The sequence below is a fragment of the Giraffa tippelskirchi genome, chromosome 1 (genome assembly GCF_054371585.1).
Source record: "Giraffa tippelskirchi isolate mGirTip1 chromosome 1, T2T-mGirTip1v1.2.pri, whole genome shotgun sequence".
Classification (NCBI taxonomy): domain Eukaryota; kingdom Metazoa; phylum Chordata; class Mammalia; order Artiodactyla; family Giraffidae; genus Giraffa; species Giraffa tippelskirchi.
The window spans coordinates 22,993,352-23,013,521 of NC_137275.1; the positions used below are offsets into that span (position 1 = coordinate 22,993,352).

Sequence of the window (20,170 nt, forward strand, 5' to 3'; positions counted from 1 at the left end):
TACAGCATTTTATCTTCATACAGTTTCAATTTCTTCTTCTGTATTTTTAAATCTTTTAAACTATACTTATTTCATAGTTTTTGAAAGCTTGTTCCTTCATTTGAAATTCTTTGGGTTTTAATCTTCTTGTTTGTTTTGGCTATGGTACTACAGATTGTTTCCTCATATGTTCTGTAATTTTGAATTCTGAGCTAATCTTCAGTGGTTTTATCTGAGAGAATCTGTGTAGTCTGGAGTTAAGAGTGGGCATTCCACAATAGTTTCTATTATTTTCTGCAAGAGACACAAGAAGTATCATTGGCCTGGGATCAATTTCCACATTAATGCCTCAGCTTTGGGTTTCTCAGACAATGCACATGGTATAATGGAACTTTGGGTCTTCAGGAGAAAAAGACCTGAAGTTCTGAATTCTTAGTAGGCACTTTTTGTTCTATTCTGAGCCCTGGGAAACACTGGTAGTTTCTTTACCATCCATCTGTGCTGGTGAGCTTCTTGTCTTAATTCCAGCTTTCTGTTTCTGCATGGGCATTAAATCCCAAGCCCCCTCACGTTATTGAGACACACACAATCCCTCTCAGAGAAGACACGCCATCAGCTCCTGCCCAGGTTTGCAGTTCCTTCTCTGTTTCTTACACCTGGAGATTCTTCTATATCCTTGAGGGATCAGCTATGAGTGCCTTTTAGTTCTTCATCTCTTTTACCCATCATTTCTAGGTGATAATGATAGGTTATTACACTCTACTATCTGTCTGGAAGTGGAAGTAATGATGGAAAACTTGAGAAATGTTTTTATGTAAAGTTTTTTTTTTTTTTTTAAAAAAAGAAAGTCTCAAGAAGAAAGCAGGTGATGGGGAATTTCCTAGTGGTCCAGTGGTTAGGACTTGGCATTTTCGCTGCTGGGGCCAGGGTTCAGTTCCTGGATGGGGAACTTTCACAAGCCAGGTGGCAAAAAAAAAAAAAAAAAATCAGTGAGGGACACAAGGTAGAGTTTAAGAGCTTGAACTTTTACAATAAACTTTTACAATAATGCTAGCCAGGTGACTTTTAACAAGTTATGCTCTCTGTAAAATGGATTTGTTTATTTAAAAATTTTTTTTAGCATCTTGTAATCCTTTTAATTAAAACAGGTGTTTTAAACATATATCTTTCTTCACATATATCATTATTTTGTAGGACAGATGCCTAGAAGGGGATTATTATTCAAATTATCAGGGAATTTGATACAAAGTGCCAATTTGTATGGTAGTAAAATCTGGATTAATTTAGCTCCCACCATCAATGAAGAAAGAGACTCAGTTTTTCATATTCCCACTGTGCTCTATCCTCACCCTCAGGTGCATTGGCTCTAAAGGGAAGTTGTTCTAAAACTTACATTTTAGGTTTAAATATATGATGTTTACATTACTTAGCATACTAACTAGTACCTAATATGGAGAAGGCAATGGCAACCCACTCCAGTACTCTTGCCTGGAAAATCCCATGGACGGAGGAGCCTGGAAGGCTGCAGTCCATGGGGTGGCAAAGAGTCAGACATGACTGAGCGACTTTACTTTCACTTTTCACTTTCATGCATTGGAGAAGGAAATGGCAACCCACTCCAGTGTTCTTGCCTGGACAATCCCAGGGATGGCGGAGCCTGGTGGGCTGCCGTTTATGGGGTCGCACAGAGTCGGACACGACTGACGCGACTTAGCTGCAGCAGCAGCAGTACCTAATATGGACACAGTGTGATAACGCTCTTTGGTTATTCTTTCTTTAAAGGGGATGTGTTTGAAAGACAAGTTCACTGGAAACACAACCTAGCTGTGTGGCATCACACAGAAGCAAGTCCAAGACTGCTGAAAGCAATGATGATATCATGACAAAGGAAAAACAAAAAGTTACCAAATTGGGGGTGGTCCTGTGTGATTTTGTAGATGATTTCTGAGGCACTGGCCCCTGGAGCTTCTGCCTGTAAGATTCTGTTGGTAATCTGCAGCATCCCACCTTCTGGAACCCACACCATGGAATTAGCCACAAGCCGAAGACCTCGATCATTCTAGAATAAAGAGAAAGTACAGCATTAGGCTCCCTGGTTCGTATCTGGGTGCCCCCTCGGTGATGGTGGCTCAATGGTAAAGAATTTGCCTGCCAATGCAGGACATGAGGGTTCGATCCCTGGGTCAGGAGAAGGAATGGAGAAGGAAATGGCAACCCAGTTCAATATTCCTGCCTGGAAAATCCAATGGACAGAGAAGCCTGGCAGGCTACAGTCCATGCAGTCACAAAAGAGTTGGCTGCAACTGAACAACAACAACAACAAAAAATAAGGTATCAGTCTTTAAAAATATAAGTTGTTAGGTCCTATTCCTACTAAATGTTGTCTAAAAAGAGAGATTCATAGCTTTAGAGTCACACTGTGAACAATATGTATATGTGTAGATATATACATGCATAAGTATATAGGTATGTATGTATATAGCCTGCTTTTTTCTTCTAATTTCTCATGAGTAAATAACTTGTATCACTTAGAAAGACTAAGTCTCTCCATTTCTTTATTTCATTTGTCCATTCAACTGTCCTTCCATCCTTCCCATCCACCTATATTCAACAACTATTCATTAAGCATCTATTATATGCCAGATCTTTTGCCAGAGGACTGAGGTATATAAGGCTGGCTGAAATAAGACCTCAGTTTTAGAACGTAGAGTCTAGTTGGGCAGATAGACATATAAATAGTTAGGATGCATCACAAGTGAGGCTTCAGCAGGGCACTATGAGAGAATAAAGGAGATAGGAGATATCCTCTTTGGGGAAGGAATGTTCAGGAAGGCTTTCCTATGGAAATGCCACTTAATTCTTGAATGACAGAAAAAGGCTTTTTCTAAGTGAATAAGAGAAACAGACTCCAGGAAGAGGGCCTAGCCTAAGTGAAGATATGAGACAATGCAATGTGTGCTTAATAAACTATCCAAGTGTCTGGACAAGAAGAATCTAGGGAGCCAGGGGAAGTGAGTGAAAGTCTCTCAGATGTGTGACTCTTTGCGACCCCATTGACTGTAGCCTGTCAGGCTCCTCTGTCCATGGAATTCTCCAGGCAAGATTACTGGAGTGGGTTGCTATTTCTTCCTCCAGGGATCTTCCTGACCCAGGGATCAAACCCAGATCTGCTGCATTGAAGGCAGATTCTTTACCATCTGAGCCACCAGGGAAACCTGAGCCAGGGGAGGGGATGAATAAAAAGTGAACTTAATGTTGGCTAGGAGAACGTAGAAGCTGCACTAAAAGTCTCACTTTAGCTTGTAGGCACTGTGAAGTCAACAGGAGTCTTCAGGGAAGGAAGAGGATGATCAGGTCTGGGTTTTAGAGAACCTCCAACACAAGAGATGGTAGAGACTAGGGCTAGAATGAATCTGGGGCTGCAGAAACCATTTAACAAGTTCTTGTAACGGCTTAGGTGAGAGAAGACAAAGGTGATTGTGGTGGGAATTAATAGTGTTTTTAATTTCTATCTCCTATACTTTAAAAACAGAGGAACAGATTCCAAGAACACTACAGAGGCCAGATTGATGGGTCTGGATGACTGATGGAAAGTGAAGCCCTTAGATGCATCAGTGGGGAACAGCTGACTGATAGAAATCATCTCGTTAGTGCTCCCGAGAAGGCAACCATTCTAACTGCTAAAGCTAATGTCATTAAAAAGTGCTGCCATTCCTGATTTGCAAGTGCACACCTCTTCCAAAGCTTCCTAATTGACATTTTCCACAGGATGGGAATAGTGAGACAGCCTGTGTTCTGTTTTGACTTTTCCTACTTTCACAATCGGTAAACCTGATATTTCAAAATAGGGCATTTCAGAAGGGATGTTATTCTAAATGATTGCCGTTTCAAGTATGCCAATAAATAGGACAGAGCAAACAGCATGCCCAGGAGGAGACTATCTGGAACAGAAGACAACAAGTATCCCTTTGCTGTCACTTGAATGAGAGCAGTTGCCCGTCTCAGGAGGTGGCCACGGCCATTTGTTCCACAATCACTGAGAAACTGAGTCAGTGCCCAGGAGAATGCGGTTGCTGTTGCCAACACACCTTCTACGTGATTGGTAATCAAGGGCAAAATCACACTGAATTTTCACAATTAAGATGGCATATTATTTATGAAAACATCAAGACACACCAAAAACTTGGCATGTCACCTACCAGAATTCTGGGGGAAAGGGCCGTATTAACTCTGTGTGTGTGTGTTAGTCGCTCAGTCATGTCTGACTCTTTGCAACCCCGTGGACTGTAGCCCGCCAAGCTCCCCTGTCCATGGGATTCTCCAGGCAAGAATACTGGAGTGGGTTTACGTTTCCTTCTCTAGTATTAACTCTAGCAGAGTTTTATATAACATAATAATTACTTGAACCCAGGAATATTAACTGCTAGAAATCTTTCTAATAGCAGCAGCCTCATCACACTTGATCGTGTGATGGAGATCAGTCACACAGCAACCACCATTTTCTTGGACTGATGAGTAGTGTGGTTTTTCACATTCCAAACAAGTAAATAAGCCCTGTGCCCTGAATGCACATCCCCAGGTGTCTCTTCTACTGCATTTCTATATTGACTACACTTAATCAATGCAATTCTTTGTAACTCCTGTCTGAGTGTCAATTTTTAAGAAACAGTTCTATTTGCAACTCAGTGTTCAGAAACCAGCACCATCTGGAAGCTTCTTACAATTTCAGACTCTCAGGCCCCATCCCAGACCTTCTGAAGTAGAATCTTCATTTTAATTTTTTACTAGCTTTATTGAAGTATACTTGACAAAGAAAAAATGTATATATTTAAAGTATATAACTTCCCTGGTGGCTCAGAAGTAAAGAATCTACCTGCAATGCAGAAGACCTGGGTTCAGTCTCTGGGTAGGGAAGATCCCCTGGAGGAGGTCATGGCAACCCACACCAGTATTCTTGCCTGGAAAATTCCATGGACAGAAGAGCCTGGCAGGCTATATTTCATGGGGCCACAAAGAGTCGGACACAACTAAGCAACTAACACTTACTTACTTAAGGTATATAACATGATGTTTTGTTGTATGTATAAATTGTGAAATGATGAACACAATCAAGAAAATTAAGCCTTCCACCACCTCACAGAGATTTTTGTGTGTGATGAAAACACTGAAGATCAACTCTCTTAGCAAGTATACAATACAGAATTCTTAAGTATAATCACCATGCTATACGTTAGATCTACAGAATTATTCATCACTTATGACAGAATCTTTCTACTCTTTGACCAACATCTGGTTTCCCCCACTTCTAGCAGCCATCATTTTACACTGTTTTTACGAGTTCGAATTCTTTAGATTACAAATGTGAGATAGTGCAGTCTGTGTGGGCTTCCCTTGTGACTCACCTGGTAAATAATCTGCCTGCAATGGGAGTGACCTGGGTTTGATCCCTGGGTTGAGATGATTGCCTGGAGAAGGGAAAGGCTACCCACTCCAGTATTCTGGCCTGGAGAATTCCATGGACTGTATATTCCATGGGGTTGCAAAGAGTCAGACACGAATGAGCTACTTTTACTTTCAGCATATTTTATAAGCTCATGACAGCATTTTTTTTTCTTTTTAAAGTCTGAGTAACATTCCATTGTATATACAACCACATTTCCTTCATCCATTCATCCACACTTAGGTTGTTTTTATATCTTGGCTATTGTAAATAGTCCTGCAATAAACATGGGAGTGCAGATATCTCTTTGAGGCACTGACTTCATTTCCTTTGGATACATATCCAGAAATGGAATTGCTGGATCATACAGTAATTCTATTTTTAACTTTTTAACGAACATCCATACTGTTTTCCATAGCAGCTGTACCAACTTAGAATTCCACCAACAGTGTATAAAGGTTCCCTTTTCTCCATATCTTCACAAATACTTGTTATTTGTGTCTTTTTGAGAACAGCCTTCTAACAGATATAAGGCAATATCTCACTGTGGTTTAGATTTGTCTTTTACTAATTAGTGATTTTGAGCCCCTTTTCATGCATCTGTTGGCCATTTGTATGTCTTCTCTGAAAAATGTCTATGTACCTTCTTAGCGCCTTTTTAAATCTCTCTTTTTTTTAATCTATTGAGTTGAGTTCCTTGTATATTTTAGATATTAACCCCTTCTCGGATAGATGTTTTCAAAATTTTCTCCCATTCTTTACTTTGCCTTTTCATTTTGTTGATGGTTTCCTTTGGTCACAGTATTTTAGGCCCACTTATGTTTTAATAAGATCCCCAGGAGATATGGAGTCATGCTAAAGCCTGAGTGAGAAGCCTGGCCCAAAGACAGAGATCACAATACGTTTAGAATGCTTCTCCCAAACTCCACAGACAAGCCTTTACGAATATTTACATTTATAACAGAGTAATACATATGCCTCTGTTTTGGAGCTGTTTGTTGACAGTACTTAAGAAGAAATGGACAATCATCCAGGGAAAAAAGTACAATTCTTCCCATTTATTATGAAGATGATTTTGTCAGTTGCTTTCATTTGGGAGAGGATCCAGGGAAGATTCAAGAAGAGAACAATAGAAGTCTGTGCACCATCTTTTTCTACAGCTAACATGTCCTAAACAAATTTGAACCTAGTTTCCCCAGTGGTTCTGACATTTTGCAATTTCTTTATCTCCTTATACAGGCACACCTTGGAGAGACTGTGGATTTGGTTCCAGACCACTGCAATAAAGCAAATATCACAATAAAATGAGTCACACAATTTTTTTTGGTTTCCCAGTACATATAAAAATTGTGATGTACCTTATGGGGCTTCCCTGGTGGCTCAGATGGTAAAGAATCTGCCTGCAATGTAGGAGGCCTGGGTTCGATGCCTGAGTCAGGGAGATCCCCCTGGAGAAGGAAATGGCAACCCACTCCAGTATTCTTGCCTGGAGAATTCCATGGACACAGGAGCCTGGCAGGCTACAGTCCACGGGGTCGCAAAGAATTGGACGTGACTGAGCAACTAACACTTTCCCTTTACATTATACTATAGTCTGTTAAATGTCTGAAAAAAACCAATGTACATACCTTAATTAAAATTTATTGCAAAAAGTTCTAACCATCATCTGAGCCTTTAGCATGTCATAATCTTTAACAGTAACACCCAAAATCACTGATGACCATAACAAATATAATAATACTAATTTAAAAGCTTGAAATAGTGCAAAAATTACCAAACTGTGTTATGAAGACATGAAGTGAGCAAATGCTGTTGGAAAAATGGCCCTGACAGACTTGCTCAATACAGGTTTGCTACAAATCTTCAATTTGTAAAAAACACAGTATTTGCAAAGCACAAAAAAATGAAGTATGCCTGTAGTTTTTTTTTTTTTTAATGGTACACATGTCTTTCTAAGTTCAAAAAATTAGCCATAATTTCAGTTGAAGAATCTTCTGCCTAGTGATGTTTTTTTTTTTTTCCTAGTGATGTTTTATATATCCTTCAGGATACCACACTAGAAGGAAATGAAATCTCAACAAGGGATATGGGGCATAATTAAAATAGTGATTTAAATTAAATAGTTCTAATTAATTTCATAAAACAGCAGGCATACAGAAATGCTGGTAATAAAGTTTAGCTATTATATGCTGTATCACAAACAAAGATTTTAATTTTGTAAACGAGAAGTAAAGGAACATGACTTTATTATTTGGAGGAAAAATCCCCAAAACAAAATGTAAACTCCCTCCCTCCCCAATTAAAGATTGGAACATCAACGATGAGCTCAACTATGATGGTGTACCCCAACCCCAAGCCAACTTTATTCAATAGAAAACGGCTATAATTGGATATAACAGCAACCCTCACATATTATTTATTCTATAAGAAATAATTTGTAATGGCTCATTTATACCATGGCTTTTAAAATTTAATCTTGGAGGTCATAGTGGATTTTAGGGAAGGATTATGTGAGGTGACACCTACAAAGTGAAACATAGGTGCTAACTACCAGAATGAAAAACAACGAAAAGATAATTGCACTGTTTTGTGTTTGCCAATGTGTGTATATATGCCTCAGAAACTGCAGCTTTGGGTCAAGAGTACAGAACCATTGTTCCGTGTAGATTTCAACTACTTTATAAATGAACAAACAAATACATAAATATTTTGTAATCGACAAACACTTTTTGAGAGTATACTCTGAGTGATGTACCTTACAAGATACTAAATTGAACCAGCTCAACAAGTCCAAAACAGGTGAAAACCTGATATGTGGTGAGGCTTTATTTATTTATGAGGCAGGAAGACTCTTTTTCAGGGAAATAAACATTTTCATGCCACTGATATTTATAACTCTCACCAACACCCTTGTAATCAAACTGTGTCCCTGTAAGACAACCCATGGGAGGACAGGTTTTAAGAAAATTGAGGGAAAGCACAACATGGCTTTTTAGTTGCACATGAGCCTTAACCAAGGCCAAACAGCCAGAGAAGGCTTTCAGCAATAGAATTTTCCATCCAGGTCATAGCATGGCACTTGGGGGTTTTTAACATCAAAGCATTACCCAGTTGCAGAAAACTGCTCAGACAACAACAAATGAGGTCAGAAAGATCATCAGATTTATTGCCAAAGTAGGAAAAGAGGCATGATTTTCAGAGATGCTTTAATTAATGAAAAAGAAGGTAATTCCTTGAAAGCCCAGCAGTGGAGAGAAATCTGCCAATAACCAAGGCTTCTCCCTGCCCACATTTTAGCCCTAATTAGACCCCGATTGCTTTAGAATCATATCTATACAGGCTTGAGTTTGGTAATCCACCCAATTAATGAAAGCCTATTCAGCAGAGCATTCTTTATTACTTTTTAATCTTCTTGAATTCTTTTGCCTCCTTTCCCCAACAGAACATGTTTTAACATCAGTCTTGGGCCTGTTCTCTCCTCAGCAACTCAGTATAAGCCTGGAGGGTAGCAGTCAAGTTTACTCACTGCCAGGCCAAGGATAAAAACATAAATTTGGGGAAAATAATATAGAATCTGGTAAATAAGAGTGGAACCAACAGCTCTTAGCCACAGTTTCAGATGGGCCATTCCAGCATCAGCAAAAAAGCCCAGTAGGCTGATGAATCTGATGCAAGGAATCTACTCAAAGGCAGGAACATGCACACCAGCCAACCTCCAGCTGTTGCCTCCACCCATCTCTCCATCCAACAGAAACGTACTAAGCTTCCACAATGTGTTTGGCTCAAGGCTCCAATACTGAAACAGTTCCTGCTCTCACAAAGCTTCCTTTTTCCATCCCTCCTTCCCTTTCCATCTATCTTACTAGATTAGGTTTTATGTTGAACAGCACTGGGATTAATTTGTACACTCATTCACTAGGAATTAGACTTAAAATCCTTGGTCATTCTATTTAAGCCACCAGCTAGACATCAGCCAGTAACTGTCCTCACCCCAAATTTAATACACAGGTAGCCTCAGGGTAAGGACTTTGATCTCTCTTCAGAAATGGCCGGCAGAACAAAATCAATCATGGTCGACTATGTACCTATTGGACGCCATTAGCAGTTAAGGCAACTTTTTCTTCTCGGGCTTGAATAGACTTATGATTATAAATAGATTCACTCATTTCAAGATGTGGTAAGTCTACAGGGAAGATTTGGAGAGTCTTGGGGCCCAGACTGCTTGGATAGGACATTGAGAAACTGACTAAATTATTGTCTCCATTCTGTCCATTAAGGGGATAAGAATATATATGACCAAAAACACTGGAGAAAAAATGAACTAGAATGCAAAAAAGCCATATGGTTAAGTGTGAGGAGACAGAACATGCTTGATTTGAAATCTCAGATCCATCACTAAATAACTTTTGGAGAAATAAACACTTTTAAACCTCTTTAAATGCTTTTAAACCTCCTTTATTTCAGTTTCCCCTTTTGGAAAATTAAAAATAATAATTCAACAAATACCCTATAATGATCTTGAAGATCAAAAAGAGTAATTCACATCAAGCATTATTGCCCAATGAAAGATAAAACAAACAAAAATTCCTTCCACCAACAGTAGAATATCATTTAGAGGTAATAAGGTTACATAGCCTCTATTTTAACCTTCTTCACTAGGATATTGTAAAGATGAGCAGAATAGATGTGAGAAAAAGCACTCTGAATTCCTAAAAGAAGATATAGTCTACATTTGTAAAATATTTTCAGGATGAGACTGACATGTTTATTATTCATACATTCTAATGGCTGCCAGGGCTCTGGTAACGGGTTTCACTTTTCTAATTCATTGGCTTAAAAGCCTTTAGCTCACCTGATGGACAGGTAAGCACAGAACTATAGGAGACGGACTCATGGAAGGGGAAGGGAGGAAGGATAGTCACATGACCCCCACCCCAGCTTGTAGGCAGTATAAGAATTCTCAAGTTCTGTGCCTAGGCCTAATTTATAAATTAAAATTCTGTTTTTCTTTGTCATGTTTTGGTATTCAAAACATCTAAAATCCTAGAAATACCCTTCAGTCTTGGGCCATGATGGTGCAACATACTGTACTAAGCTTCAAACATGAAGATTGAAACATCAATAGGAAAGGTGGCTGCTAGGGTTGCACTGAAATCCTGTAACAATCTTAAAGAAACCAAGAAGGAAGAACAGAAAACTTTCTATGTCTGTCTAGACTTCATCTCCTCAGAAGTAAGCCTCATCTCCCAGGGCAATTGCAGGAGGGTGATAATTAGGATTAGCTTCAAGGTGGCTCTCTGCCAACTCGATCTCATCATCAGCCTTTGCTTCCTCCCACCCATTTCATCCCACCATCACTGTTTTCAACAGCTGAAAATAATGAGACCAGAGACTGAGAAACCATCTGGCAAACCATATTAGATTCAGCTCTTCACCTTCACCAGGATCAATTGCAAATTGTAAGTGATCGCTGGTGAGAAAGTGACAAGTGATTTCTAAACTGTCCTCAGCACATCAATCTCTCTAGCTAATCATCAGTGACACTTCAGTAAGTGCTGATATTTGGGATGAAAAGTTATAAAAAAATTATAAGTCTCCCAACCTGCCATCATGGGTAAGAGTCATTCTTACTTTTACAGAGAAAAGAACTTCAAGTGAAATATCAAGTAATACATGACTTTGAAAATATTTTTCGATAAGTCTCTTAGGTCTAGCATAGGCTAGCCCATGTGTATTTCTCTAAATGTTGTGGCCATCCTATTAGTAGTATCCAAAAACTTTTATGTTGTATGTGGATGAAATTATATTAAATGGCTATGTATTAATTTTAATAAGCAGAAAAATATTTATTTCTACATTAAGTCCAGGATTTCAGAAGTGCTATTTATTAGGAAGGAGTCATGATTTTTAAAAAAGTAAGTTGAATCACTAATCATTAGAGAAATATAAATCAAAACTACAATGAAGTATCCCCTCACACTGGTCAGAAAGGCCATCAATAAAAAATCTACAAACAAAAAACCCTGGAGAGGGTGTAGAAAAAATGGAACCTTCCTACGTCGTTGGTGGGAATGTAAATTGGTACAACCACTATGGAGAACAGTATGGAGGTTCCTTTGAAAACTCAATACAGAACTACGATATGATCCAGCAATCTCACTACTGGGCATGTACCCTGAGAAAATCACAATTAGAAAAGATACATGGACCCCAATGTTCACTATTTACAATAGCTAAGACATGGAAGCAACCTAAATGCCCATCAACAGAAGAATGGATAAAGAAGATATGGTTTATCTACCATTGTGTATATGTGGTACATATACACAATGGAATAGTACTCAACCATAAAAAAGAATAAAACAATGCTATTTATGGACCTGATGGATGGACATGAATGGACCTGACCTAGAGATTGTCACATTCAGTACGTCAGACAGATAAAGACAAATATATGATATCACTTATTTTGGAATCTAAAAAAAATGGTACACATGAACTTACTTACAAAACAGAAACAGAGTCACAGATGTAGAAAACAAACTTATGGTTACCAAAGGGGAAAAGTGGGGAGGGGGGTATAAATTAGGAGATTAGAATTGAGATATACACACTACTGTATATAAAATAGATAAATAACAAGGACCTGTTGCATAGCACAGGGAACTCTACTCAATACTCTGTAATGACCTACATGGGGAAAGAATTTAGCAAAGAATTGAATATATGTATATGTATAACTGATTCATTTTGCTGTACACCTGAAACTAACACATTATAAATCTACACTCCATAAAAATTATTTTTTAAAAAAGTGGTGGTCGTGGTGGTTTAATCACTAAATCGTATCTGACTCCCATGGACTGTAGCCTGCCAGGCTCTTCTGCCCATGGTATTCTCCAGGCAAGAATACTGGAGTGGGTTGCCATTTCCTTCTCCATTTAAAAAAGTAAGTTGATTTAAATAAAAATATTCAGTAAGTAATAGGACAGGCACTCATGGATACAGCAAAAACACAGGAAGGTGGCATGGGGATGACTTAAACTGAGAACCATTGCTCTTTACTATGTACCTAGCCGCTAGGCCAAGGATTCCTATGATTACAAAAAGAGAGAGTTTCCTCATCCTGTTTCAGCTGAGCTAACAGATGGCTGAACTCATCTTTTTTTGATTCATTACAATAAACTGACTGTAAGCTTCATATCACACAAGCTATTTTAAAAGAGCAGACAAGAACAGGGATATACTTGATTCTTATGATCATGCTCAGGAAGGAAGCCAAAAAATCAGTGGACAATGAGGCATTTTTATGGCAGCAAGTCAACACAAAGGTTCAGAAGCGTCCCTTTTGCAGAGAACATGGGGATAGTCCTTTGGACCAAGGGTGCTCCAAACAAAATATATACCATCCCCCTGAGACTGTGTAACGTGTTCTTGTAATCTTTGAATGTCCTAAAAGAACCTCCATAATAGGTGCTTAATAAATGTTTGAATACATAAATAACTACCTGCATCTTAAATTTATAAACATTGCAAAATAACATCATTGATATAACTTTACATCTAGGTGCAAGGAAACTAGCTTTAGGAATGAGGCCTACCTTGGGCACGGTCCTCACATGAAACAGTATATTTTGGAAGGAATGTCCATCATTGGCCTGCAAGACTATGATGTCGGAAGTGCTATCCGAGCCATCGTGAGCATACTGGAGAAGGCCCCTAGAGAGCTCGTCCAGACGAAACTGATAGATAGGGGCCGTGGGGGACTGGAGCGTTTGGAGCAACTGGCCGTGAAGTGGAGGCTCGAGTACTTCGACAATCACATCCTGTGGGTTGTCGTCATCTCTGATGTCAAGCAGCTGGGTGGTGACGGTTCCCCTCTCTCCTCTGTTGATGTGGAGGACCTCATTCCTCAGAACATAGGGGGCCTGTGGAGTTGAAGGGAAGGAGGAGAAGAGGCACTATTAGCAGGAAAAGAGAGGACAATCCAGTGGACCAGAAGTCAGTTGTGTGCAGCCTGATTGCTCTTTCTGTGCTTTTTTAAGGAAATCTAGATGCTCCTGCCAAATGCCGAACTCTTGCATAGTCAAAGCATTTGTCAGAGGTGCAGTCAATCATAGTAAGCACTGCAAAGGAGGTTACTTCACATCTCTTGTTCTGGAGGTTTCTCAAGCCACTGTCTTGATTAACACAATATCCTCTGCATTGTAACTGAGATCAGTGTTAGGGAACTCAGTTGCTTCATTCAAGAGACTATAATTCAAAAAGATACATGTATCCCTATGTTTTTCAGAGACGGCAATGGCAACCCACTCCAGTACTCTTGCCTGGAAAATCCCATGGACGGCGGAGCCTGGTAGGCTGCAGTCCATGGGGTCGCTGAGGGTGGGACATGACTGAGCGACTTCACTTTCACTTTTCACTTTCATGCATTGGAGAAGGAAATGGCAACCCACTCCAGTGTTCTTGCCTGGAGAATCCCAGGGACGAGGCAGCCTGGTGGGCTGCTGTCTACAGGGTTGCACAGAGTCGGACACGACTGAAGCAACTTAGCAGCAGCAGCAGCAGCTTCCCTATGTTTTTAACAGCACTTTTCACAATAGCCCAAATATGGAAACAACCTAAATGACCATCAACAAATGAATGGGTAAAGAAGATGTGTATATAAAAGTTAGAGAAAAACAAATATCATACAAAACTACTTACATGTGGAATCCAAAATATTGCACAAATGAACCTATCTACAAAAGACTCACAGACATAGAGATCTGACTTGTGATTGTCAAGAGAAGGGGGAAGGGGAGGGATGGACTACGAATTTGGAGTTAGTACATGCAAATTATTACATTTAGAATGGATGAATAACAAGGTCTTACTGTATACCTCAGGGAACTATATCCAATCTCCCAGGAAAAACCATAATGGAAGACAAATTTTTAAAAAGAATGTGAGCATGCATGCATGCTTAATCTTGTCTGATTCTTTGCAACCCCACGGACTGTAGCCCACCAGCCTCCTCTTGTCCATGGGATTTTCCAGGCAAGAATACTGGAGTGGGTTGCCATTTCCTTCTCCAGGGGATCTCCCAACCCAGGGAGCGAACCCGTATCTCCTGTGTCTCCTGAATTGATAGGCAGGTTCTTTACCTGTTTAGCCACCTGGGAAGCTCAAAAAGAACATATATATGTGTAAAATTGAATCACTTTTCTGAGCAGAGATTCACACAACATTGTAAATCAATTATGCTTCAATTAAAAAAAAGAGAGAGAAAGGGAGACTAGCAAGAGGTATGGAATTTTGTGTTGGTAATTGTGTATTTCACTCCAGGCTATGTTGCAGCATGCTGACTTGAAGTAAGATACTTCATTGTGAATTCCTGCTATTCTGGTCTTTCTCAGTAATTTTCTTCAAGCCGTCATATCCATATCTTGAAGGGACCCACCCCAACTCAGGTTATAAAGCCTGATAAGATCATGATCTGTGTAAGGCAATCACCTGGCTAATCCACATGGCAAATTTTAATGTGTTTTCCTTAGGATTATCAGTTTTCCCCCCACCAACTTCAGTAAGCAGATAAAATGGTCTTTCAAGAAATAAAACTTAATGACCACAACAGAAAAAAATAAAAAAAACTCACTAAAAAAAAAAAAAAAGGCGAGAAGCCAAAGAAAACATTATCTTAGTTTTTTATATGGTTTGAAATTGAACCATCTAGGACTTTTTCAGCACACTGCCTTCTTGACTCCAAACAGCTTTCTTTTAAAAATACCCTCCCTGGCCTCCTGCAAATTTCAATATCTATTAAAGTAATTTCTAACTAATGCATCTCTATAATAATCACATAGTATTAAATGAGAAGATAGCTACTCCTCAGGATTCCTGAGTGAGATTTCAAAAGCTGCAATCTTATACATGGGAATGAGTGGCCCCTCAGAGTCCAAAAGAGGAGAGGTCAAAGGTGATGTCAAAAATCTATAAATGAAAAAGATCAAATTAACTCACATAAGAAAATTTCAAGGAGGTAAAAATTCATCTTGAAATATCACAAAAATGTAAAGAAACAAAAATAAGCTAAAATTAATTTCTAAAATTCCATTTTTAAAGAGTTAAAATGATAAAAGTTTCTCATGTAATAAGTAAAAAGATGCCTTTACTGTCTACTCAGTTGGTTTGGGGGAAGCAAACAAAGAACAAAGAACCATGACAACTCGGCATCTCAGATTATGAAGTCACTTACCAAAACCTACCCAAGTCTTTTATTCACCTAATTAGAGTAACTATATTAGCACAAACAAAAAGAACAAAACAGAACATCTGAGCTTAAATACTGAGAAATGTCTAAGTCAGTAAATCCTGAGACTTGGTAGCACTCTGACCCATATTTACAGAGATCACATTTTTGTTTAATTAAAACAAAATTTACACTCTTAGCCCAATCCGGAGGTCAAATTAATTTAAGATTAATTTCTAATCATTCTGCAACTTCAGTCATCACTGAAGTGAGAATGCCATCAAGAATCGCTGAGTCGGCCTGTGAATACCATTTGGCAGCCACTTCTGGTTCAAGTCTATGGTCTTTTCACTTTTGAACCAAAGCTATAAAAATAACAGTTTTAAAAACAATGATCTCATATCCTTCCTTGATCCTACTGAGATCTATTATTTAGGTAGTTCGAGTTTCTCCATGCTGATACCCCAGTCTTTTGCTGTTCACAACATCAGAATATATTGATCTTCCTCCTCTCTTTGCACATTTCAGCTGTTCAATTCTCCAAGCCCTGGTACTCAGAGCACATAAGTACAACTTAACAGAGATGAGCGATGAGACCAGAAGTGCCATCACACTGAACTTTATAGTATCTACCAGGATTTCCTCTGACTTATGTTAGCCTGACAACCGCACTGGACCCTCATTTAAGTAGATCCTTAATAAGGCTTAATAAAGCTCCCAGGGCTTCTCTGGTAGCTCAGCTGGTAACGAATTGGCCTGCAACACAGGAGATCCTGGTTTGATTCCTGGGTCGGGAAGATCCCCTGGAGAAAGGATAGGCTACCCACTCCAGTGTTCTTGGGCTTCCCTGGTGGCTCAGACAGTAAAGAATCCGCCTGAAATGCAGGAGACCTGGGTTTGATCCCTGTTCTTCTCTAGGGGATCCCTAGAGAAGATCCCCTAGAAGAGGGCATGACAACCCACTCTAGTATTCTTGCCTGAAGAATCCCATGGACAGAGGAGCCTGGAGGGTTACAGTCCATGTGGTTGCAAAGAGTTGGACATGACTGAATGTCTAAGCACAAGGTCCTCTAACTCCTGCAAACTGAGTTAAATGCAGTTCGGCTACATGATAGGCAAAAGAGATCGACGTAATTCCATATCCTGGAGAGAGAAATATTTAGACAAAACAAACTTATCCACCTAGGGATAGGAAAGTCTTAACAACTGGTACAGCTTCAAATCATTGTGAAGGGCTGGTATCAGATTCAGTATAGAAAAGTAAGGTACAGTTTAATAGTCAAGAACACAGATTGTGTAACCAGATTCACTGGGCACAGATCGTGGCTCTCTGTTAGCTACATCACCATAGATAAGTTACTGGACCTCCCTGGGACTTAGTTTTCTGGCCTGTGAATTGGGGCTTATAATACCCTACAGGGCCAGCATGAGAATTACATGAACAACAGAAGAATAGCATTATATGTGTAGTAGTAATTATTGTTGTTGTTACAACCCACAAGTACTAAAAAAATTACTCCAGTGGCATTTCATGAGGAAACTAAGGCACAATTAATTCAGCTCAATCATTTTTGCTAAAACTACAGAAAATCTGAATTTGTACTTGAGAATCAGTTGTTGTTGTAGTTTAGTCACTAAGTTGTGTGTGACTCTTTTGCAAACCCAGGCTCCTCTGTCCATGTAATTTCCCAGGCAAGAATACTGGAGTGGGTTGCCATTTCCTTTTCCAGGAGATATTCCCAACCCAGGGATCGAACCTGCATCTCCTGCAATTGCAGGCAGATTCTTTACCACTAAGCAACCTGGGAAGCCCATCAATAGGCATGTGAAATTATTAACTGTATGGCGTTTTCTTACCTGTGTTGAAAACGCTTGTATGTTGATCAGCTGTGGCTCAGAGAAGAACTGCTGGTCACTAATTTTCAGAGAAAAGTAACCTTTCCTGAAAGAAGTCCCCAAGAAAAGAATGAGACAATATAATCATTAAGTTGGTCTTTAGAAAGACAAGGGTTAAAAATATTTTCAGGTTATGTGCATATATGAATTTGGATCAAACCACTACAATAATATACTATTCATGCCATAACTAGAAAGGAGCCCATAAAGATTAACATAGTGAGATGCAGGTAAAAGCACTGTATATTCTTCTATCTCATTATAATAATGTTTCTTTTTCTTTTTTGGGGATTTTTCTAAATAGAATATATAAAAGGTTGAAAAATCAGTTGTTAGGCCAAGACCTGTTAGTGATATATTGAAGGTTAATGATCAAGCTGGAGAATGGAAAGGAATCTTTTACAGTCTTTGACTAGTTCTCAATGACTCCCACTTCCTTGTGCATTCTCTTTCCAACCACTGCCCTATTCACGTGAGTGGGCCCCGTTAACAATTTTGCAGTGTTTATATTACATGACTCTATGCCCACCCCTCCCTCTAGCCACATGCATAGTCACTGTGGCCTGGACGAGGGAAGAATGACTGATTCCAGCTTCCCTGGAAATTTGGAACTGGCCTGAGAGCCCCATTTGACTAAGGTGGAACCACAGTCTACCATGTTGATGAGAAAGTGGAGCAAGCTGGTCTCTAGGAGACAGGTGAATACAGCCTTCCAGCAAAGCAACTGAGATGAGAGGAGGAACTGAGTCCTGCTTCCCATTTCCCATTCTAACTCCTGGGCTTCCCCTAGAAGTCCAATGGTCCCTGATGTGTCTGAGATCTGAGCCATATCTGCAATGTTATAATAAGTCTTGAGATTTTGCTTAATCTAGTTCAAGTTGACTCCCATTACTTGTAATCAAAGAGTCCTAATTAATAGAATAAAATAAGACTCACTCTTTGCTGTGGTTTTTCTTTCCTGTAAAAGAGTGTTGTTTCAACAGCTTCAAAGACTACTAGCAGGAAAGGTAGGAGTTACCCACCTTCAAAGCCAAAGCAAGTTCAGAACTCACTTTATGCTGGTAAGGTACATAATTAACACATTATGGGCGGTTTTGAATTCTGGCCTACTATAGGAACTATTGTTTTAAAGGTTCTTTAAAAGGCATTCATGGAACTGACTACTGAAACATGAAAGAATGTGGATGGATCTCAAAAGCATTACAGTAAAAGCCAGAACCAGAAGATTATACACTGTATGAGTCCATTCACATGACATTTCAGAAAGGGCAAGACAATAAGAATGAAAAACAGATCAGCATTTGCCAGGGACTGTGGGGAAGGGAGTGCTTGTAAAAATGAGATGGGGACAGGGTGACAAGGCTGTTTCATATCTTGCTTGAGGTCTCAAGACTGCAAGACTATATATATATACATTTGTTAACATGCATAGAACAGTACAGTTTAAAATGAGGGATTTTACTAGGTGCAAATTATACCTCAATAAATCGGATTTTTTAAAAAAAACAAAGGAATTCTTGTCTTCCCTCTCATTCCACCCTTCCTTTCATTTTTGGTTCCATTCAAATCCTATCCCTCTCCCCTCCTCCCTCCAGACTTCAAGAGAATATAGGTGACGAAGCAGCTGAATGCAGAAAGAAAGGGTGGCTACCCGCCAACTACTGGGGAAAAATGATTTTGGTGGCCCTTAGATTCTAATAACTGTGCACAGCCTCTCGGCAATGCCAGCTAATCAGGGTCACTAGGACTATATTTCCAAGTCATCTCACACTCCACAGAGGGATTCCAGCCCAAAGGAAGCCAATCCTAAAGAATCCTAGTGGGCACGTTCATGGGGAATACAACCACAAGCCCATGCGGCAGGTAGCCCCTTTAGCTTCTGTATCATCCAGAGACTTAGATAATTGCCTTTTTCTCTGAGTTCCTACTAACCTTGTTTTACTATTCCTCTCATTCTTTCTTTTAAAAAAATTTTTAGATAAGAAATCCAATGTTAAAATGGGTACTAAAAAGTAAAAAGAATACTGAAAGAAATCTCTAAAATAGTTGCCAATCTTTGTCCCGTTTAAGGGTGCAAAGCTGACCCTAGAAAGAAATCGATAATAAGGGATTAAAGAGATTAAACAAATGAGAGGCTTACCTTTGGTTGTCTATGGACCTTTATATACTTCACACACTTTTCACAAGTGAGTCTGAGACATATGACTCCAGGTATGGAGCTGTGCGTGTGTGTCTGTCTATGTGTGATGCAAACACTGAAGAACTATAGTTGAAGGAAAATGAATGGAGAAGACAGAACTCAAAGGGATTCTATGGCATCAGACACCAGAGTTTTAAGCTCTGTCTCTGGAGCAATATTTTCCTATAACAATGAACTTTTGCCCCTGGAGGATGGAAGCACATCTATTACCCCAAGTACTACTAAAGAGGCAGAAATCATTGAGTTTGAAGGCATGGGGTGTGGAATCAGAGAGCCTTAGGTTGGAGCCTCAGCTCTGTATTCATAGGCTGTGAGGCCTGGACAAGATTACATATATGCTCAAGGCCTCAGTTTTCCTATCTGTAGCCTAGGAACATAAATATACATAATTCACATCAAGTGCACAACACAATGGTGGGCTCAT

General features: G+C 39.4%; 1 protein-coding gene across 1 annotated transcript in view; it reads right to left on the reverse strand.

The window, feature by feature from the left end:
* Positions 1-20,170, reverse strand: part of FRAS1 (Fraser extracellular matrix complex subunit 1) — a 502,478-nt gene that overhangs the window by 140,391 nt on the left and 341,917 nt on the right. Inside the window, exons 28-30 of the mRNA XM_081584176.1 lie at positions 17,508-17,592; positions 13,021-13,347; positions 1,885-2,038 (exon numbers count right to left, since the gene is read on the reverse strand). Coding sequence (XP_081440302.1) covers positions 1,885-2,038; positions 13,021-13,347; positions 17,508-17,592 — 566 coding nt within the window. The remainder of the gene's footprint in view (positions 1-1,884; positions 2,039-13,020; positions 13,348-17,507; positions 17,593-20,170) is intronic.